This window comes from Phoenix dactylifera, chromosome 4, assembly GCF_051530095.1.
Source record: "Phoenix dactylifera cultivar Ajwa chromosome 4, Ajwa_hap1_PhDact_Kaust_v1.1, whole genome shotgun sequence".
In the NCBI taxonomy this organism is placed as follows: Eukaryota; Viridiplantae; Streptophyta; class Magnoliopsida; order Arecales; family Arecaceae; genus Phoenix; species Phoenix dactylifera.
In genome coordinates this window covers 47,021,286-47,044,834 of record NC_143193.1, presented here as the reverse complement: position 1 = coordinate 47,044,834, position 23,549 = coordinate 47,021,286, and the positions used below count along the sequence as shown (strand labels likewise).

General features: G+C 37.3%; 3 protein-coding genes across 7 annotated transcripts; all 3 read left to right on the top strand.

The window, feature by feature from the left end:
• Window positions 1–731: 731 nt before the first annotated feature.
• Window positions 732–2,343, top strand: LOC103715370 (endochitinase B-like). The gene is made up of 2 exons (XM_008802973.5): window positions 732–1,157; window positions 1,733–2,343. The coding sequence occupies exons 1-2, from the start codon at window positions 764–766 to the stop codon at window positions 2,137–2,139; spliced, it is 801 nt and encodes a 266-aa protein (XP_008801195.3). The 5' UTR covers window positions 732–763; the 3' UTR covers window positions 2,140–2,343.
• A 147-nt stretch (window positions 2,344–2,490) lies between these two features.
• On the top strand, window positions 2,491–7,090 carry LOC103715376 (uncharacterized). 4 transcript variants are annotated; one of them, XM_008802983.6, is made up of 3 exons: window positions 2,491–3,266; window positions 4,488–4,714; window positions 6,664–7,090. In XM_008802983.6, exons 2-3 carry the CDS (start codon window positions 4,529–4,531, stop codon window positions 6,841–6,843), a joined length of 366 nt encoding a protein of 121 aa, XP_008801205.2. In that variant the 5' UTR covers window positions 2,491–3,266; window positions 4,488–4,528; the 3' UTR covers window positions 6,844–7,090. The 4 variants fall into 4 exon arrangements, with proteins under 4 accessions (XP_008801205.2, XP_008801202.2, XP_038989623.2 ...); XM_008802980.6 differs by having other exon boundaries at window positions 2,746–3,261; XM_039133695.3 differs by lacking the exon at window positions 2,491–3,266 and adding an exon at window positions 3,268–4,298.
• An 8,117-nt stretch (window positions 7,091–15,207) lies between these two features.
• LOC103715377 (uncharacterized) lies at window positions 15,208–23,195 on the top strand. 2 transcript variants are annotated; one of them, XM_039133696.3, is made up of 7 exons: window positions 15,208–15,666; window positions 18,300–18,371; window positions 19,109–19,158; window positions 21,446–21,584; window positions 21,666–21,752; window positions 22,288–22,383; window positions 22,907–23,195. In XM_039133696.3, exons 1-7 carry the CDS (start codon window positions 15,379–15,381, stop codon window positions 22,916–22,918), a joined length of 744 nt encoding a protein of 247 aa, XP_038989624.3. In that variant the 5' UTR covers window positions 15,208–15,378; the 3' UTR covers window positions 22,919–23,195. The 2 variants fall into 2 exon arrangements, with proteins under 2 accessions (XP_038989624.3, XP_008801207.4); XM_008802985.5 differs by having other exon boundaries at window positions 15,219–15,666; window positions 21,464–21,584.
• Window positions 23,196–23,549: the final 354 nt, after the last annotated feature.

Sequence of the window (23,549 nt, the reverse complement as noted above, 5' to 3'; positions counted from 1 at the left end):
CATATATATATATATATATACACACACACTTTCTAACCAAATAATGTAATGCCAAAGGCTATGATTGCTACTTTTCATGATATGATGTCCGATCTCTCTTTCTTTCAATTGAGTGCTTTCTAACCAAATGGATAAATTTTCTTTGCTGGTATCGCTCAGCAAGATATGGCATTATAAACTTATCAAATGCTAAAATAATACAAAATCTCATCTGAAAAAAATGGTATATGTAATAGCTGATTCTCTCATTAATCGGACTATGACTTTAAGTCCGACTATAACACCTATCCCAAGTTTTAAAGTTTCTTTAATTTTCTGTTCTTAGCAGTTGTGCATACTTATTCTCCTATATATATACAGTATGAATAATAGTGTATATATGGATATAAAAGTACACAGAGACAACATAATTATGTCAAGGAAGAGTATAACTATATGAAAAAACTAGAAGCAAGTATGTGCTGAGAAAATATAAAGTGCGTGCGAGACTACAAATTTGAAAATAATAGTCAAGGATCATGTGTTAAAGTCGGGCGATAGAAAAGATCAAAAATGGACATTGATGCATGGTTAGATTGCCGTGTACTACTCTTGCAACGAATGTCAAATTGCAGCCGCGGCACGAAGTCTTCGTCAAGCCATCCCCGAAGCCACCATGATGCTTCCCGTCTCCCCTACGCTGCTTCTTTCTTTCTGTCTATAAATACTTCTCAGCCAGAATTCCATATATAACTCCATCCACGTCCATAGAGGAGCAAACAAAATGGCACGTAGTAGTGTGATCTTATTCCAGGTGAGCCTCCTGCTCGCCGGCGTTATCTCCTCCACCGCCCAGAACTGCGGGTGCTCGCCGGACCTCTGCTGCAGCCAGTATGGCTACTGCGGCACCGGGAGCCAGTACTGCGGCAAGGGCTGCCGCGGGGGGCCGTGCGACGCGTCCGGCGGCGTCTCTGTCGCCGATCTGGTCACCCAGCAGTTCTTCGACAGCATCATGAATCAGGCCTCTGGTAATCCATGCCCGGGCAAGAGCTTCTATACGAGGCAGGCGTTCCTGGACGCGCTGGGGTCTTACCCTCAGTTTGCCCAGGACGGCTCCGACGACACCTCTAAGCGGGAGGTTGCTGCCTTCTTTGCCCATGTCACCCATGAAACCGGATGTAAGCTCTCCACCAGCCAGGGTTTTTAATTCAAGTTTAATTGCTCTATATTAGTGTTTTATATTTAATTTCCTCCTTCCAGTACTGATTAAGTTTGTCTTTTGTCCTTGGACATGTTTCTCAAAAGTATACTCAAGTTATAAACAATTCAAGGGTTAAAATGCCAAGAACTTTCCTATGTGTCTATATATATATACCTATAGACATACATATGCATACATACATACATACATACAGGGTTAAAATGTGAAGAACTTTCGATCGATCTATCGATCAATCTATCTATCTATCGAACGATTTCAGAAACATGGCGAGAAGTGAACTAGCTGAGAAATATATATATTGACACCCTTTTGTTTCTTCCAATAAAATCTTCAGGACTTTGAGCAGCAAAAATATATTTCTTTTGTGAATAAAAGCGAGAGATAGCAAAAGTTTTTTTTTTTGTTGCAAATAATATGTTCAACATCAATCTCCATGTGATACTCCATTAACTTGCAGAAAGCAAAAGAAAATGCAAAACACAACAAGATCATAGCACAGAGGACCTAAATTTTCTTCTTTTTTCTAAGCAGATCTGTGCTACATAGAAGAGACGGACCAATCCAATGCCTACTGTGATCCAAGCTACACTCAATACCCGTGTGCCCAAGGGAAGAAGTACTACGGCCGTGGCCCTCTTCAACTGACCTGGAACTATAACTACGGTGCAGCTGGACAAAGCATTGGATTTGATGGCTTGAACTCGCCCGAGACTGTGGCTAATGATGTGAACATATCATTCAAGGCTGCCTTGTGGTTTTGGATGGAAAATGTGCACTCTGTCATAACCTCCGGCCAAGGGTTTGGAGCCACAATTCAGAAGATTAATAGCCAAGAGTGCAATGGAGGTGATCCAGCTGAGATGAATGCCCGGGTTCAACTTTACCAGCAGTATTGCCAGGACTTCGGTGTGGCTCCAGGAGATAACCTCACTTGCTAGAGGATTCACTCAAGATTTTATTCATTGCATGTAACTTGGAGGGAGATCAATACTTGAAACAACCTATTCTAATATTGTACTATTGAAATAAACTATAGAGTGTGGGGTGCAGGCCTTCAGTGATTTGTCTCCACCTCTACCTCTTTTCTCTGCTGTAGCAACTTATATGAATATAAAGTGAACTTGGCACAAGGTCCTTTCTTACATGCTTGGCATTTTGTCATTAGTCTACTAATGTTTTCTATATGCTTCTGCTTGTTTCTGCACATAGCTATATCTATTTTGCACTTAATACTTAAATTTTTATAGCCTTCGTCGCAGAAGCATGCCGTGCCTAAAAACTTAAAAATGTGATCTTATGAACATAAATCATGATGGAATGTAATGGATGTGTCCTACTTGAACAGATCATTTGTGCTAATTCGGGACACTCCAGCTTTGTTGGGATTGGAGGGAGACTCTTGGTGCCTCATATAGATGACCTTCCGAGCATTGCTATATGGTATCTCATCCATCCAAAATTGATAGGAGAACTTACAACCATTTTCAATTCTGCATTAGTACCGATTTTGGACTATACACGATAATTCCACTCAATGTGGACCAGTTTAATCGTTGTATCTTACATATTATGTTGATATCTTGCCGGTACAGTGTTGGTACCGAATACTACGATTTGATACAAAAACTTTGCCACCACGGTTGATAGTCAAATATCTCGGCCGTCAATGAAAACTACATGCAACCTCATCAATCTAATATTCCAATTATTTGTTTTCTTAGTTCTTTTTTTCAACCTCTCAAGAGTCTCATGAGGTTTCCAGATGTAATTACAAACCCTTAGCATAGTTTTTCTAAGACCCCGATCTCTCTGAAAGCTGTGGTTTCTGCGCCTAAACAATTTTTTTCCTTATCACGTGATTTTTTCCCTCACATGCCACGCACGTGCAAAATCCTAGGGAAGAGAGAATCCAAACCCTTTTAGCCTACCCGTCTCCTGCCGATTCCCCTTTCTTCCATACTACCGCCTACCGGGCAGCTCGCTCAATCTCCGACCATCCTTCCTCTCTGGCAGCCGGAGACTACGGCGTGGCGCGGGTGGAGGCGATCGACGACGACTGAGTTCAGTATATCCCTCTCTCCTTCTCTCCCTCTCTATCGTTTTCTCCACGGCCACGGCCACCGCCACCGCCACCGCCACGAGAATGACAGGTAGCGGGTGGCGGCGGGGAGAGGAGGTACGGCTGGGCCGCCGGATTAGCTTGACTGGAGGCGTGGCATGTGGGGGCCAGGGTGTCCCCGCGGAGCGCGGGCCACCGCCGGAACTCCGGCTACTTCGGGGGTGGTGGAGACCGCCCCTTTATTGAAGTTTTGCGCCGCATCGTCTCCAGTCGCAACATCTTCGTGGTGGCTGCGTCTAGAACACAACCCATTGGCTTAAAAATCCGATTTTTATTCCGGGAAAGTTCGATCTTTTACGTTCTTCGGTTTAGAAATATCTCTCAGAAAAATTCGATTTTTATTTTCATGCTGCTGATCTCTTTGGGGGAATTTGGAGATGCCCAAGTGAAAATCTTAACTAGCCGACTGACTCGACCTCGAAGGGTGTGTTTGGCACTGCCTATGAAAAAAAAAAAAAATCTTTTGCTACTTTGTAGCAAAAGAGTGCTTCTAGGAAAAAATAAATATTTGGTAATAGAAAAAGTGCTGCTATAAGAAGAAAAGTCTTCTTCTAGGAGAAGTTAGAAGGCCTAACTTCTGGCTTCTGCTTCTCTTTTTGTAAAGCAGAAGCAACATCACACATGCCAAGGCTAAAACTTGGACTCTCCAATTCCTCTTGCTTTCAGCTGCATCCACCGTTTTCAATACCATGAAACGGGTCTGTCCTGGTTTTTCCATGGAACGGGACATCCTGCGGATCAACAGTTGGAATGGTGGATGCTTTGTCCTGTTCTGGTCCATTTCCTAACTTGTCCAGTCCCAACACTGGGGATGGTAGGATGCCTCGCGAGTATTTAAAACCTTCCTGCTGCCACCCACAGCCTTTGATCCCCCTATCCTCTACCTCTCTCGTGTTCCTTCCACGATCTGAGTGACCTTTCTCTATAGATCTCAAAGGAAACTTGTTATATCTTGTTTCTCAAGAAAACAAAAAAGAGGTATTTTGAGATAACTTTACCCCCTAATGACCCTATTTCGAGTTATTATCTCCATTGTTATTGGAAGGTGATTTTTTTCATTTTTTTCTTTTTTTATGATATAATTTCAAGCATGTTAATCTCTTGCAAAATTTGAGAAATGGTTGTGAGAACAAAGAAAGTGATTTGAGAAATTTTTATGGCTTGTAGGTAAAAGAAGAGGTTAGGGGGATAGAAGGGAGGAGGAAAAGATGAACAAGGATAAGATTTTTAAGTTGGCAAAGGGCTTTAGGGGCAGGGCAAAGAATTGCATAAGGATAGCAAGGGAGAGGGTGGAGAAGGCCTTGCAGTACTCCTACAGAGATCGCCGCAACAAGAAGAGGGACATGCGCTCCCTCTGGATCGAGCGAATCAATGCTGGCACACGCTTGCATGGGGTAATGTTGAATTATCAATCCTTTATGAGAATAAGTGAAGTAATTATAATAGTGACTTTTTTTCTCTTCTCGAAATCTATAGTTCTCTTGTTATCAATGCCAGAAGTTTATATGGTTTCATTGAAAGTTTTGATATGTGCTTTTTCTTGGGTATATTCTCCCTTTATGCTCCATAAAGGGTATAGGAAATAGATGTAAAATAGCTTATAATAATCATTTGAAAAAGATGGTTTAGAAGTTTGTGTCAACTTGAAAATCTTTTCTACAAGGTGAGGTCTTAGCATGAAAAAGATGGCCAAACCCAAATCAGAGGATGGATGTCATGGCAGTTGTTTGTCATAATTGTGGTCAAAGTTTCAAGTGACCTCTGAGAAAGTTCATGTTTTAAGGAAATGCTGATATGTTGGTGCCTATCCATTAAATTCCTCGGTGAGGATTTTCTTAAACTCCTGATTACATACATCTGGCGGTGTGATTGTTTCTAGTGGAAGCTTAAACTATGTTTTATATAATGTTTATATTCCTTAACCAAACACCTTTGCTCAGGTGAATTCTTCATTATGCTGCCTTTTTTATATCATAATTTGTACATCGTGAATCTTGACATTGTATTGTCTAAATGATTTATTGTGTGCCTGGCTTCTGTACGGAACTTGGATAGTCAGCAATATCTTAGAAGCTTACTTAATTTCAATTTTCTTTTTCTTTAGGAGAAAATAATATAAGTGGCTGTCTTATATTATTGGAGCACGTACATCCCTTAATAGAACTCTAGCTTTACATTCTAATCTGCAAAGGTTCTCTAAACTAATCGTAAAACATTTCAATAAAATTATTGACTTCCTCCTTCTCAAATACTTGAGAAAAAGGGGAAGAATTATAAGAAAATAGTAAGTTCCTGAACAACTCCTCAATCAGATTTGGCATACTTCAAGGACTGTAACAACCGAAAGAGTAATGAAACAACAAAACTTATTGGAAATATGACCAGCTTTAAAATGAGTACTTCTGTGCTTGAAATAAATTGTGATTTTAAAATTTCCAAAATATTATGTAGAAATTATAGGATCTGGACCTACCTATGGATTTTAATTTGCATAAATCTGTTTAATGAACTCTTATTATAAGTCAGATGTCCAAAGTCATCCAAATATCAACCAAGAACGGATTGCATAAAACAAATAAGAAAAATTCTAGTTCCTGATGGATTCTGCATTCTTTGGACAAATAGTACCATGAAAAGTTCTCTGCCTTTTCCATGATACTCTTCTTTACTGTGCATGTGTTGCTTTCCTTGAACCTGCTATATGAGTACTCTTTTCTCAGATTTTCTTTTTTTCTCATTGATAAGTTTGTTTTGATGATCAATGGTGAAAACTCTTGTTATTGAAACTGGTGTGTTCTCGGTATGGAAGTCGTCATAATACTAGTCATGGAGAAATGCAATCCATTATACATTGCCAACTTGAAAGACCCTTATATACCTCTTGGGTTCAAGCTTCAAGTAATTATCAAGGTCATTCCATCTCCATAGGTACATATTAAGGTGTCTCTGAACAGGTATTACATGGACAAAAGAGGTGGATTAGTATGCTTCCTGTTGTCCATGCCAACGAGATAAAGGAGTCCCATTTTGCTGCAGTCTTTGCACAGCCGATCACTGGATTGATTGAACACTCACTGAATGTCAAAGTTTTCATTCGACTTTGCCTTTCTTTGTTCCACATTGTTCACAATAAAATGTAGCTAAGAAATGAGGACGTGATGCCGACCATTTAGTCATAGATATGTAGAGGCAAGCTGAACAAGTGGAAGCAAAGGAAGAGAAATTCTTCACTGAAGAAGCTCTCTCTATTTTTATCATGATGTGAATTAGTGTCATAGTCTTGCATTGTATCTATCACAGAAATCTGCTAAGGTTACTAAAATACTAGTTGTGGGTTTGCCAGGTGAATTATGGTAATTTTATGCATGGATTGATGAAGGAGAACATCCAACTGAACAGGAAAGTGCTATCAGAGCTGTCAATGCATGAGCCATATAGCTTCAAAGCACTTGTTGACATTTCTCGCAATGCATTTCCAGGAAACAAGGTCCCAAAGAAGGAAGGTCTATGGACTGTGTTGTGAGAATGTCTCTTTTCAGATGTTCTGTTGAACCTCTGTATTCCTTTGTCTTTGTCCAAAACCAGGACCAAGATGGTCCAAACTTGGGGAACGTTGTAGATGCCGTTCTTTTATTCATATTGTGGCCATCGCTTTACATATGGGAAGCATCAATTTGGTATTATACCGAACCATTTTGTCTCTTCAACACATTTCACTTGATATCAACAATGTTGAGTTATTGATATGAGTTGCTACATTTGCCGAACAATCTTATTTGAAATCTTCGGATCTGGTTGGGGTGGAGGGCACCATGTGAATTTATCAAGAGAAATGGAACTCAAAAGAAAATTTAGCTCTTACACACTAAACAGTTTGTTGCTAGTACCAGACAGAGTTAGGCTAGTCTTTTCCACATGCTTTAGGTATATCTCTTTTTGCATAGAGAATACTTAAATTTTCCCAGCTTATTATATCTTTGTTGCATAAAAGGAAAATGGCATGCTTAAAAACTTAAAAAATAATCTCACTTAAAGTGCTTCAATAGGATAATGTGCAAATGTCTCGTAAGTAGGGCATTGGCCATATTAATTGTAAAATTTGTATTAAATGACATAAATCATAACGAACCTGCTTGACATAGTTGTTGTCTTCTTACGCATAAAATGAAGCTTTGTACTGCAATAAAGCAAATCAATTCTGTTAAGAAGATCAATAATTTGATCAGATGCAAGTGTGTATGCATAGAAATTATGTCAAAGAATATAGAGGATAACAAAAGCATGAAGCAACAATGCATGAACATTACAAGGATCAATAGCAAATGAAAATCATAGGAAGTTCCCTTTGATAAATGAAGGTAGTTAAATAAGAGAAATATAGTGGACAAAAAATCAAGTGTGTATGAAGTTGTAACTGGGAAAACAGGTAGCAAGCTACAACATAATGATACTATGTCCAAGTTGCACTTATTTTATCGTGTCCAAGGTTCATCATGCAACCTTACAACAAGCACCTATATTGGACATTTAAAAAATTAAAAGACATTTTCACCAGCCAGTGTCCAGAAATTTAGCATTAGCTAACATCTAGAAAGTGAAGACATGGGTGTACAAATGCCTGCATGTTATGTGGCTGGGAGAACCAGTCCAACACATCAAACTTCTCAGAGCCTATCATCTTGTTAATCAATATAGCATATATTAATAGTCTAATATCAGTAAATAAGGTAATAATTGTGTGTTAAAATCAACACCATCCTGACACAGAAAAAGGAGCTATGGACATACCATATCACTAGGCAAATTGCCAAAACCTGCAAGCATATAGCTGTATCCACAACAATTGAGGAAACAAGTTTGTGTATAAAGAACTGTTGTTTTTCTCCAAGCCTTGTCACAGTTCATAGCCACAATTGATATGTTTGCATGTTAAGTCTTAAATGATTTTGCACAGAAGGATACATCTTCCGTTTGGGTTCCATCTGATGGTATTATGAGGACCTTAACCAAGACCAAGCAGTGGATTGCATTTCTTGACACAAGTTGTTGTTGTAGGCATGACTGAAACAAGTGAAGGAACACTGTAATAAAAGCAAGATACGTATCATGTAATAAATTAAAGCAAATGTAATGCAGAAAAAGGAATAGAAATGAAAGAATCAAGATGTTACATCCATAAACAACAGCCAATTCAGACCCCCAGAGAAGACCCCTGGACATCATGAACAGACCCCTATTTACTTGTGATCCACATGGAGACACAATGGCAGAAAGAAGAGAAGGAATCTCAAAGGATCTGATCTCAGTGAACCTAGAGCAATCATAGGCACTAACAGCAGAAGTGCTTTTAATGACCATAAACTTCAACCTGCTCGCACTGAACTCTGCAGAAGTACAGGGAACTCTCTCAAGATTAACATGTGGTTGGCCATTACTGAATGGGGGTCCTTTCCAAATTGTTAATCCTTAAGGTTCTCGAACTGAAGTAACCAAGAAGAAAAAATGTAAGGAATAATAAAACAACAAGAAAAATTGGCTACACAAAAAGCAACAGAAAGTTAACTGAAATCTGCAGGCTTGGTGATTGATTCATGGACATTATTAGCTTTGAGTGTTAATTTAGACCACAAATGGTCAGGAATGGAGGGACATATGCCAACTTTGAGAAATCTCCAATTTATTTCTTCTAAACTGGAAGATTGGCATTCCAGTACCTGTTGTTCGCAAAAGGGTTAGATTTTATCCTAACATGACAATAATCTGATAACAAAGCTAGTTATAAGTCTGCTATATCTGGTGGGTTTTTGTATGGTAAGTTCCATTCATTTCCATTACCTGTAAACTTACCAACTTGGATCATCTAAAATCAACCTGAAACTGCAATGGTCCAAGTCCAGATTCTCTTGGTTTTGAGTGTTCCATTTGTTTTGTCCCCATAACAATGTTTATCTCATTAGTATTTGACAACTTGGGTCCCAAGTCGGGTTTATTCCTCTCGCAGGAGGCTCATACCAGATCGAGTTATTAATCAGGTCTGTTCTGGAATTTCAGCTATGTAACAAGGGGCCAAGACCCTACTTATTAGCTGAAACATGACAGGATGTGGAGACAAACCAAACCCAGTGCATGCAGGCTCAGATCAGATCTATAGAATACTGATGAACTTGGCTAGATCTCTTCCACAAGAATGCAATCGCATTCGGTTTCCTTGACTGCTGGTATAAGACACATTTGAACCCATATAAAAATCTTGCTGCTTAACCCATAAGCAGATGTTCATCCTGAGCCCCATACAAGAACAAAATTACAGGAGAATAAATCATGTAATGAAGGAAAGCAGCAAGACATTGTTTCAATGGAATGCATCCTAGTTCTATGATTGCAGTTTTCGTGCTTTTTTGCACCTTTTTCAATTTTTGAAAATATGATGTTGCTTACTGAAATATAACAGCAGAAGTGGGCATAAACTACATGATGTATTCTCAAGGATATATATATGAAAAGATTCAGAAAGTTGCCATATATCATAACAGTATAAATGTCTTATTTGATGCACAAAGCACCTCTTGAAAGCAATGAAGCAAGGCTGGAGGCACAAAGAAGTCAGCTTTCAGACTGTAGGACTATTTGAAGAACAAAATAAAAAAGTTGAAGCAACCGAAATGGAGTCAGGAAACTAATTGATAACATCAACAACGTATCTTTGATTAAAGTCATCCAAAAGAGGGCATGTCTAATGAACTTGGAATTCTAGTTATAATCCAAAAACCAAGTTCCAGATACCATGGTCCATGTCCAAATTTACTTCACCACATAATACAATGTGCTTATATAATACAGAATCCTGTCATGCAGGCATAGCTACTTAGCTAGTGCTGTACATAACCAAAATTTAAATAGAACTCCCTAAAAAAGTAAGTTATGAGGGAGCTTGTTAAGTTTCAGCTTAGATTATCTTCTTTTAAGTATCTATGGAAAATCAGAGAAATATCAAACATCACTGATATTGCGATGTTACATGGAGCACAATAACCAGAAGCAACATATTAGTGGCCTATTAGTAATGAGGTTTTAACATGGGTTAAAGTGAAGCTCAAAATTGATCAACCATAAGCTGATCCATTGCCAGCCCGAATGCTGTGAAAGAACTTTGCTGCAAAATGCCTTTTTTTACACATAATTAATCATACTTGCTGCTTTTGCGTGCATGTTCAACGTTAATTTGTAATGATCAATTGCTGTAGCACAAAGGTGAAAGCAAAAGCATGCCAACTACAAGGGCTAAGAGTGGATTCAAAATTTTCCTAATTTCTATTAACACCCAGCTAAGAAATGCTCATCATCCTAGTGATTATTATCGCAACTAGTTTGCGTTCGGTCCAGGTCACTAGTAGAATCATGCAAGGTGTCTTACCAATTAGTCATTCACCATAGGCACAAAATGGTGGCAATTTTATTGCCAACCCTCCAATCCTAACTGATCAGCTTCAAAAGAGAAGAAAGATAAATAAATATTGGGTGGAGGAAAGTAAGGGATCTTCTAATGCTAATTAGTTCCATAATTGATAAGGATTCTCAAAGGAAAACCACAAATAAATATCCATTAAAAAAAAAAAAGTTCAAACAAAAAGAAAACATAAAAACAGTTCAACTATGTGCTACCTCCATATCATGTTCAGCCATCGACATTGTTCAAAATCCAATAGTACATGGCATTCACAACCACCATGACAATCAGAGAAGACAAACTAAAAGACTGGAATAAGCAAGGAAAGGACGCATGCCCTCCTCATATCCTTAGGAATGGAGAAGAAGCACTCAACCTCATTGTTGTCTTTAATAATCTTCCTTCCAGCAGCAAATCTGTCCTTGTCAGTTAGTCCCTCAATCTTTGATAATGGAGGTCGCTCAACATGCTTACAACAATGTTTTTGCTCCAAACTGCTACTGTAGCATTTTTGGGGACATGAAGTGTATGATGTTTCACAATGCACACTTCATTATTTTTGATGTGCATAACTATAAAATACATAATTTTAAGGTGAAAAGGATATTATCAATATAGATCATGTCGCAACAAAAGAACAATTTCATTTTTTGTGAGATAGGAAATATAAACACATTTAGTTATACATCAAGAAGATAAAATATTATTGACATACCATGTTATTTGTCATAATATTTAACCAAGTTGATGGGGCAAAATCAAGCACAGCTTCCAAATCTCACATTTTGGGCCATTATAAACAGAACTTTTGGCATAGTGGGCTAATTCTAAGTTCTAGCCTATTTTTTGAGGATGGATCTAGAAGGTATGGATGGGTACTCAGTTTTGTTATACATGTTAAAAGAGATGGAGAAGAAGATATATATATATACACACACATACACATAAATACATACATATACATACATATCTACACACACACATATATAGATATCATATATACATACATTCATGCACACACACAAGATGGTCATGCATATATATATATATATGAGGATGGTCATGCATTTACATAAGAAAGTTGTGGTAAAGATGGAAGAGTGAGGATATAGTTTAGCACGAAGAAAAGATGACTTTAAATGATGAGCCGCGTAGTGCTTAAATATAAATAAGATAAAATAGTATTGATATACTATGTTATTTGTCATAATATATAATTGAGTTGATGGGGCTAAATCAAGCACAAATTTTCTCAAAATACATTTTGGACCATTCTAAATAAGACTTTGGCATAGTGGGCTAATTCAAATTTCTAGCCAATTTTTCATGGATGAATCCAGAAGGTATGGGTAAGCGGTTTTGTTATATTTGTTAAAAGAGATAAAGAAGAAGATATACATGTATCTCTGAAGACGGCCATGCATGCATGCATCTCGCATAAGAACGCTATGGGTAAGGATGAGAGAGGATGTAGTTGAGCACGAAGAAAAGATGACTTTAAATGATGAGCCACCTGGTGAGATACGTAGTCATGCAGTGACAACTTATAAATAAAAAGTCTAGCACTGGGACAAAGACAAATGAAGAATGCCATGGGTAGAAAGAGAAGATTGAAGGTAAAGCTGAGCACATAGAAAAGATGACTTCAATTGGCGAGCCACATAGTCACGTAAAAACAACTTGTAAATGAAAAGTTGAGAACTAAATAAAGACAAATGAAGAATTCTGTGGACCAGGAAGGGAGAATGGAGGTGGAGTCGAGTCATGTGGTTAGCCACATAGTCATGTGATGATAACTTATGAAAGAAGAGTCAAGTATTGAGACAAAAGATGAATGACAGTGTAGTGAGCATTAAAAGAAGAAGAGTTCAACTTGGTAGACACGTATCCATATAATGACATATGATTAGTTGGCATGAGTATATTAATAATGCCAGACACCATTAGTATGGTGAAAGAAGTCATTAATAAGATTGTTGGAGGAGAAACTTTTAGATTGTCGTTACTTGTATTTACAGATGCAGTGAAATACGTATATACTCATAATTATGTTTGAAAAAGTTTAATTTACAGAAAATTGTGAATCTCGTATAATGTTGCCATTTACTATCAAACCAATACTTAAACATTCAAGTACTCGTGACCTAAATAGATTCTTTATTAATGGTGTATCTTGTCAAGGTTTTATTTATTTATTTATTGAAATAATCAATCTAAATTTTACGTTCAAACTTATTTTTATGAACCATTTATCATTTTTTATTTATTGATATAATTAATCTATATTCTTTCCTCAAAATTGCCTTTTTCTATTTTGAACTATTTCTTAAGAAATATACTTAAAATGTCACCATTAGAATTCGAACTCAAACCTATCTCCAGAGCAAGCACGGGAGATGTTATGGACATGAATATCTAATCTGATCATCAAATTAGTTCTTTGTAAAGACTACTCTTCAACCTAGCTCCACATCATACTTGTTTCAAACTAATCCATAAAATTAGGTGTAAATTCTATATGTAGAACAAATCAATTAAAATTTGTACCAAGCATAACTAAACTTAATCATTACGAGGCATTGTGACCTTAAGCAGAGCTCACTCATGTCATGCGCAGGCTTGTTTAGCAAATTATATCTATAGCTATGTCATGTATAAATTGGCATTTAAACACTTTTACTCTACAATAAATGGAAAAATCAACACAAAAGAAACACGCGTGCATGTTGCTTGTGGCCATGAAGTGTTATACACGTCCAACTATTCAGTGAAGAAAATCTAATAACAGTGTCGTGTGTGGCTGCAAGCGACATGAGAATGCTTTCATATAATTAAGCATGCGGCTATTCGATTGGTAAATCTATAACTGCTTACGACCGCGAAACGACAAATGAATGCCTTTACGTTATAACGAATGCGATAATTCAGGAAACTGAATCTAGGGTTAACTTATGGCGTCGACGAAACAACAGTCGAACATTGTCGCATTGTAATCCCACAAATACGACAAGTTATCAGCAAACAATAACCTAATTACGATATTAACATGCTAATCATGCACTTGAATCATAATACATATTCTAATTGGATTCTAAATTACATTACCTTCTAAGCCCGATATTTCGGCAACCGATATCAGAATCAACCGACATTTCGATTCATCTCGATCGCGACAAGAGTTCTAAAGAAATTGGAAATAACTAGGGCATTCTAAATATTGGCCAACATATAGAAACAAAAATGCTAATATTTAACTCAATATATTTAAGAAAACAAAAACAAACTACCATTCTAATGCAGGCAAAATTAGAAAAATCATTATTTATATATTTACCATATTGACCGCAAATTGTTAAATACATCAAGTTATACAATACCTGAAACAATGAGTGTTAATATATATATATACACACACATACATATGTTTCGTATCGGTGTGTAACTTTCCATTGCAAACCGACACTTGAAGTGAGTTGGAAAGGTGATTAGCTTAATTAAAAGTGTAACCGAAAAGGGATAAGATAAGTACAACAGTAGAGCGTTTAAAGTAAGAGCGGTGTGCATGGAGACAGAAGAGGAGCTCGAGTTGGAACGAAAGAGCCAAAGATCTGATGGAAAGAAGTCGAGGATCGTTGAGAGGATAAGTTCGTCATTTGAAGATAGCTTCATGGTGCCGTCTGCTTTTTTGACACCTGAAGGCTTCTCGTCGGAATCGAGGCCACGCTCCAACCGCGCCAACTTATTTCCTCCTCTACCCTTCCAAATTACCGAGCTGCCCACGACTTAAGTTTCAACTGTTACACTCTTACACCGTCCATGCTTTTTTATCTCGTTCTCTTCCTACAAAGTAACCATGCTATTAATGGTGTTTTTATGACTACACAAATAGCTGTTATTTACATGCATGGTAAGGAGACACTACTGCACATAGTTGAATTGATGGAAGATATTAACATCACTTGCAAGATTGCGTTACATCGAAAATTCTCATTTTTTCTAATTCATGCATGAGGACTGGAGCATCTTGCTTATTAGCACCGGGTTTTATTTTCTAAAGATGTAGAACATTGCCATGATAGTATGCTCTATATATTTATTAAATAACTAAAAAAATATTAAATAATAAATAATTTGTTAACTTGTTGTAAACAATCTAAAACTTAAACAAACAATTTTAGACATGGACTGAGCGCTCATTTTTTTTGAGGATGTTCATATTTTATGTGATAATGGCAGCCATAACATATTTTCGAAAGGAAGGCAGGAAAATTTATTTCCATTGTCACGCACAAACTCTGAGTTCTTTGCCTGCATCGAGACAAAATGCAAAAAGTGATTTACCATGGTTGACAGCTTTCTTGTTCTGTAGTACAAGGGGCAACTTTGTCACACGAAGTTCACCAAGCTCAGGGCACTTTGGTACCCTCCCTCATGCAACCCTATACTTATACCACTCCGCCTGGCCTCTCCGCTGCACCATTGCCTTCTTTGAGCAGAAGAGAGAGTTCGAGGGAGAGAGCGAGCGGAGAGGGAGAGGGAGAGGGAGAGGGAGAGAGCGAGCGGAGAGGGAGAATTTTAGGGGGGGAGAAGTTTAGAGAGAGACAGGGAGAGATGTCGGACGAGGTGGTCGTGAACGTCGACAGCTTGGTAGCCAAGGCCGCAGCGGCCCTCGAGGCCGGGAATGGTGCCGGCGGCGACGGCGGAGTTGGCAGCGGGGCCGCTGCTTCGCTGATGCTGGCGCCGGAAGGCGGAGTTCCGGAGATAAAGATCTTCATCGAGAGCCCGGGGGCTAGCGCCAGCGGAACCAAGAACGACAGCGTGGTGCAGTGCAAAATTTGCCATGACGAAGGGCTGGAAAGCGAGATGGAAACGCCCTGCGGCTGCGCTGGTACCATAAAGGTATCATTTTTATCTCTTTTGTCTCTAGATCTCAACTATTGGTAAAAGTTGGTGCTTTGAATCGTTTTCCGGAGCCTGATTTCTTTTCTTCTTGTTGGCATTTCGAATTTATCGCCTTTTCTCGGATTATTGATTTGTTGCGTTCGCATTGTTTCGCTTCTTGCTTCATAAAATTGGGTGCAAGAAAGGTGCTTTTTTTGATTTCTTTTATAAAGATTGCTTCTTTTTTTCTTTTTTGATGAAGATATTTTTATGGATCCATTACTCTAGCTAGCTTGTGTTGATCACGAGAAGTTTTCTTCTCTCTGCTTATAGTCAAGCAGTTGTTTGCTTTGTTTTGGAACCTAGGAGGACTTGCATTCAGTCCTTCTCTCTCTAGACTCTAGCTTGCTTGCTCGCTCTCGCTCTCTCTCCCCTCCCTCTCTCCTACCAAATTTTTATACTGTTTTTCTTCGGGGTTAATTTATACCATTATTCCTTTTGTTTAATTTTGTCTATGGGTACCACATCAGAGCTGCATGGAGTATACTCAGAATTGTTTTCTATAGATCAAAGGTTTATTTGTTTATTTCATTTGTTTTAAGTTTTGATTCCTCTGAAGGAATGCATGTCAGCAATTTAACGATATGGATCCGTTAAATGCTTGTTGTTTGTAGTCGGAGATGTTTTATTTGAGATTTTATCTCTCCAGTTGATACATTGAAAGTAACTCATTTGATTGTCATTTGAATCGAGACAACCTTAAATGTATGCCAGATTTCACATTACTCCCTGCAAATTATGGAATGCATGACCGTGGTTTAGAATTCTTCATTAATTCCTTATTTGGCATTTGTTGTTGTTAATGTTATATCAGATATTTTGATGTTTTTCTGGTCGATACATCGAAAGAATTACATTCGTTGTGGTTCACTCAATTTGATAGAGCCTTAAAAATATACTTAGTTTAACGCTAAATCCCCAAAGTTGGAATGCATGTCAGTAGTTAATTTAGTGTTTTTATTTGTTGTTGATTGTCAGATAATTTATTTTTGAGATCCTAATTTTGCTTACTGATCCTTTAAAGCTATTATTGTGATTGTGATGCATATGATGGTATAGATCTTAGATGTATACTAGTTTCATGTTAGTTGCTCCAAACTCTAAAATGCATATCAATGGTTTAGTGTTATTAATTCTTTGTTTGTCGTTTGTTGTCGGAAATTTTGTATTTGAAATATCATCCTAATGATTGACATTTCAGAAGGAATTCTTTTGATTGAGGTTTATTTGGTCTGATAGATCCTTAAAGACATCACTTGATTTTAGTATTTCAAATTAGTCTTCCAATATTCTGGAAATACACATCAATCATTTATCATTCCCCATTCTATTTTTGTCATTTATTTTTGGCAATGTTGCATCTGAGATATTGCAATTGATATGTTGAAAGTTGTTGTTTTGATGAGGTTCACTTCATTCGGTAGAGTCTTACACATCTATTTCACTTTACATTAATCCCTCCAAAATTTTGGAATTTCATTCCATTGGTTTATTATTCTTCATTCGATTTTTGTCGTTTGTTGTCGGAACTGTTATATCAAAGATACTATATTTTTGGATGATGCTTTTAGAAATAATTCTTTTATTGAAGTTCGTTAATTTGATAGAGCCTCAAACATATAGTTCAATTCATATTAATTTCTCCAACATTTTGGAATTGGATATCAGTGTTGTTCATCCTTTAGTTGTTATTTGTTGCCAAAAAAAAAAATCACATTTGAGATTTTATAAAAAGGTGGCCTAGTGCACGAGGTTTCTACTATCGCAGGGTCTGGGAAGGATCAAAAATATGCATTCTTACCCCCACATGCAGAGAGGCTGCTTCCATGTTTCGAATCTATGACACTCAGTTTGCATGGAGCAACTATACCATTGCACGAAAGCTCACCCTCGCATTTGAGATTTAATCCCTCTACTTTATCCTTCTTAGGTGAAACTTAATTTAGTCCATGGAGTTTGATCAAAGGGCATGATCCTCCACAATATTCCATTTCACCTATCCCTCATCTCCATTTAGTCCCTTCAATCTTTATTATTCGAATCCTTCTTTGAGAAACTCATTTTCAATTTTCAGCCATATCTAGTTTGCTTCCTTCCTCGATCTCAACTTGCTCGATGATGCATGCTTTCCCTTCTAACACTAATTTTGCATTGCATTCCTCACTAGTACGGTGCACCATTTTTCTCACAAGCAATTCTTACATCAGAGAAGTCATTTGTCATGGTGGTCGTGGTAGCAAATTACCACCACCTCACGCTGTCTTCGATGAGCTTCATCAACTTGCATGGACTGCTCGCTTCATCAACTTGCTCAATGATGCATGCTTCCCCTTCTAACACTAATTTTCATTGCATTCCTCACTAGTATGTTGCACCAATATTCTTCTCACAAGCAATTCTTAGATCAGAGAAGTCATTTGTCATGGTGGTCGTGCTAGCAAATTACCACCACCTCATGCTGTTCTCGATGAGCTTCATCCACTTGCTTGTAGAATTTAGAGCATGTGTATGTTTGAGTTTTTTTTTGCCTTACTTGCTTTTAAAGATGAAAACCTGTTGATCTGATAATCGAATTCTTTCTGCTCCTGCAGTTTTCACATAGGAAGTGCGTCCAGAAATGGTGTGATCTCAAAGGAGATATTATTTGCGAAATTTGCCACCAGGTTTTTTTAAACTGATGTTCTTGTCCTCTATCTATCTCTCTCTCTCTTTGAGTGGGGTGGAGTGAGGGGCCATGTTAGTTGTAGCTTTCTCTTCTAATGCTTCAAAAGCTTGTTCCTTATCGACTGTTTTAAAATTCAAAATGTTGTCAGTATTTATATTTGTGTTTTTATTAGAAGGCCCTTTTGAGTTCTTGCTATTTAGGCATTTTAGTGACTTAATTAACAAGAGTTCTGTTAGCATGGCTAATGTTTTCTTTCCTTTTTCTTGGAGAAAAATTAAAAAGGCTGATGTTAACCTACAATGTTTTTCTGTTTTGTTAAATTGGCAACTGTGCCACATATTCTAAATTTAAAACCAGATTTATTGAAAAAGTAAGCTGCAGTATCACTCATGCTTCCCTGAATTTGTACATACAAATTGCGATTTTCCTATTCATGGAAATGTTCCTAAAATTTTTACTGATAGCAGATGTTGTATTTTCTTTTTTTTACTCATTTACCTTAAAAATTAGACACTTTTGTAAATCTGTGACATGGCTTTCAGAATTATCTCTAAGAAAAGTAATACATGGCAAAATAACATAAAAAAATCAAATTCTTAAAGTTTCACCACCAGTTTATGTGTTCTGAACAAAAATACAGAGAAGAGAATGTAGAAGTATCATACAAGTGTCATTGCTTGATGTGCTCTGTAAAGCACTCATGGAAAATATATCCTAATTGCTTTTGTTTAATAGGAATATCGCCCAAATTATTCTGTTGCTCCAGAGAGTGAGACTAACCGCAGGTATGTTTTAGCATCCCTTATCCTTTCCTGCTTTCCTTTAAATTCCATCCAAAATGCCTTTTTGTCTGTAAATGCATCAGAGTTACTGCTGAATTCTCCTTTTCTATAATATGTAGGAGTACCGATTCTCTTTGTTTGCAGACTTGAAGATTTATCAGTTAAATATTTGTGGTCATGCACTTCTTATATAGTTAATTGAGTTCCTAGGCTAAAATCATTTCTGGTAACCTTAATTCTTTTAGAGGAAGCAATCTTGGTGTTGGCTTGTTTATTGGTTGTTAGAACATTTTCTTGTCTATTGCCACCGCTAGAGGGTGAATAAACGTTATTTATGTCAAATGACTGAAATTTTGGTTAAGACATCAATTTAAAGACTAAGTTGCAAATTTAGGGGAATTTATTGAGCTCTAAGTACTTTCTCTCTCCCCCTCTCACACTACACACACATGTAGAGGATAATTTCCCACATTATCTATAAATCATTGGAAGTAGATAAATTTTGGCATTGACTTCCTAACATGTAAACCATGCTTTCTATTTTTTTTTCTAAGGCTTGAATATCTAATTCAAAGTAACAGAAGAAGGGTATCAGAGAAAAATGATGTGGAATACTCCATAGAAATATATTGATTAAGCAAAGATGCAAATGTTTTCTACACCATTAATTTTGTGCTTTTCATAGGTAAGAGTTTGCAAAACATAATGTTTAATCACAGCCAAAATAGTAATAAACTAATTATAACGGTTTTTTGATAACAAGATAACCTGAATGTTGGTTTTTTGGCTTAGTAGGGCCGCCCATGATGGGCTAACCCGACCAAAATCATCTAACATTTGAATTGAAAGAGAGAATAGTTGAAAGAAAGAAGAAACTACCAGGTAGTTTCTATCCCTCTCTCCCTCTCTCATCTGGACACCATTCATGTCCAGACTTCTGTCCTAGAGAAATTTTTAAGTGTTTTAGAGAGAGAAACGTGAAGAAACAACTTCCTTTCATCCTTTTTTTTTCTTGCACCATAAGCATTTGAACAGTGATTTTTGTGTTCTTTCCATTGTGATTGAACACTGGACCGTGAGCATATTCTAGAAGTGGATAGACTCGTGGTTCAACCCCCTGATCTTGGGAATTTCACTTTGGCACTCTTTCAAGGTAATTCATGAAACTTAAAATTCTATTTATTTATTTATTTATTTTGTATGTTATCACTAAGAATACTATAAATGTTTTCCAAAGTCATTACCATGTATTATAATGGATAAGATAAGTGTGACTAAGTCATGTAGCAGTTGGCTCAGATTGCAACTTTAATGTAATGATCATGAATCAGAGCCTTTATTTCTAGCTACTTTTGTCCACGGTTTGTTTTAGCAAGTCATTTCCACTTTGCAGAGCTCTCTCTCATGCTCCAGAGAAGAACATAAGATTACCTTTAATACTGACTCATCCTGGGTGTGAACTTCCCTTGGCATTTTATGGCGTTTTGGAAGGAATACTCTTATGCAGCAGGAGTTACAGGACTAAAATCTTTACATTGTTCTTCAGCTCTCCTTGGGTTGGCTTTAACTTAGTTTTCTTCCTGCGATAAGGAAAATATACATTAGCTCCTCTATTCCAGAGATACCTTTATTAAGGAGGATGAAGCCTAAGTTTCATTGCCAAATATCCCACAAGTTAGCAATAATGCTTGAGGCATGGGCATAATGCTTTGGTTATCAAAACACCAACCTGTTTTCAGAAAACTGGGAAAGCATTAGTTGGAAAAGTGATGCTTATACTTGCCCACAGTAAGATGCCCTCTCCATGAGGTTGTAATGTAGCCAAAGCAAGAGATTCAATTACTTTGGCATTTAATCAGCCTAGCATTTAGGTCAACATAATCTAGCTGACATGTGAGCTGTGTGATCCTATTGTTTGGCATGCGTGATGTATGCAGAAATCAAGAAATTTTTGGCAGACTGCTCTGCGTAAATTATAATCTTCCATATTTGGTGTGAACACCATCGGAAGACCAGTTGGATCGATAACTGTGACCATCAAAATGTACATTTTACTGTCTTGAAAGGCCTGAAAAGTACTAAATAAATGTCAGAAATACATACACTAGAGCTCTCTACTTGTTCTATCTCAGATTAGAGCTCTTCAGCCATATACTAGTAATCTGTCAAGTTACATTGCTTTTATGCTCCATTAACATGAAAAACACATTTTCTACTTTAAAGTTATCATGCAGTCATGGTTATTTTTGAAGCAGCCTTGACATTTTCTGGTTTACCATTTTATCTTAAGATCAAATTTGGACTCCAGGCTCAATAATGCACGTTTTCTGGCCTTTTCTGCTGGTGCTGAGAATGATTTCGTGCCATCAGACTCTGAGGATGAGGAAAGTGACCGTGGCGTCAGCTGCTTCAGATCTGCAGGCTTCGTTGTAAGATAAAATTTCTCTTCACCAACACTTCATTTTCCTTAGAATTGTTTGAGTCCCTAAAAATCTGATGATTTTGTACAGGTGATGGTGCTTCTGTTTATTCGCCACCTCTTAATGATTATTGTCGACACCGGACTCGTGCAGGACCCATCATCAAAGTACTTTAAAGTAAGTGAGGTCAAAGTGCCTGATGTTTATGGTGATGGGTATTTACTGTCTTCATGATATTTAAATGGGATGCAAACTTAGACATACTTAACATAATTTTTTAACTTTTTCTGTAATCTTACTTCCCTTCCAACTTCTTAGATGAAATCCATTTTTCTTTATTGGAGTCCTTGTCTGAATTGTAAAGAATGTTTTACAAAAAAAAGGTAAAAAATGATTCTTGAAGTCATACTCTTCATGTCATCATACTCTTTCCCTACTCCATTTTCTGAAAACCACATGTTAAAATTTCATGTGATACATGTGTTAAGTTTGTCATTTAAAATTGTTGTACTATAAGAATAAAGAGGAATCAATTGATTATTACAATAATCATTGGCTTACATTTCTCCATCTGGTTGGCACCTAATACTTCTTTTTTTCAATATCTTTTTCTTTTTGAGCTATGTACATATTCATGCTTGTATCTGTATGTTGTGTGTGGAAACTTACAATGTCTATGTGAATAGTGACAATAGCTATCTTGAACTTACAGATGTTTGTTGATTTCGCTGGCTTTCTTTTGCCAGCCTATGTGCTCCTAAGGTCACTTTGCCTTATCCAGTGGCGTCGATGGCGTCGATGGCATCGGGTATGGTTTAGATCCAACTGGTGGAATTTTTTTATTTCTTTCTTTTATCTTTTGCGTACAAAACAGTATGAATTGCTGCATTACTGGGTGCTCTTAATGAACCTTGGCTATTTCAAACATTGGGAATATAGAGGCATGAACTTTGAATCAAACAACCATTTGCTTTAACACATGCAAAAAAAAACACTCGCAGAAGCACATATGGGAGGAAAACTTACAAAAAGTCAAGCAAAATGGGGAAAAAAAAGAAAGAATAAAAAAAATAATGATGCTTGAGGTGCTGTGGGATCAAAATTATGGAATTCAAACAGTAAAAACGTGCATTCGCATTCATATGTTATATTAAAGTAATAAACTCATTGTTGTAAACCACTGAGCTAAGAATTCTAATGTATTCATGAAAAGATGGAGCTCAGTCTAACTAGGGCCAAGGGAATTGGTCGTCTACAAGTCCTATCATTATATCATTTCTGAAATTTGAAGCAATTGGTTAACACAATCTCATTTTGTGCTTCTCATGCAGGTCCGCTACTGAAGCAGGGGAGACGGGAAATTTCTGAGTGTATGTGCATGTTTGCTTTTGCTCTATGCTGGTTTATCTGCTGTCCTTTGGTTGCTTCGTTTTGTGGTTGGTTGGTTTTGTTGTTGGTTGTCCTGTGGTTGCTTGGTTTCTGTTATCCACCCTTGTTGAGCTTGTAAATGCTGCTCTCTTGATAAAGAGAGATGGTGTAAATAAGGAGCAGATACTGGAACTCCCGTAGTTCATTGCACCAGTTTATATTATTTCGTATCATTTTCCTTGGACCATGGAAGTTGGCAGAGATAGTTTCCTCTTTATTTGTTAGTATTCTCAAATGTGCAGCTCTCATATGCGAAGCTTGACAGATAAACCTCTATAAAGGAGAAATTTGGAAATTTTCCATCCTGATGATTCCCTTGGATGCTATAGTGAAAGTTCTTGAACTGTGGAAGATTACAAATCACCAGTAACTGAGGCTTCTCATTCACTGCTGATCACATTAGATCATTAATTTTGACAAAACATTTAGCCATATGAGAAGCACTATCTCAGCAGCCCAACATAACCCAATAGCATTCCAACATACCAGTGTGCATGGTATGTGGTATGCCGTATTGTACCGGTTTGGTAGTGGTATGTGGTGCGG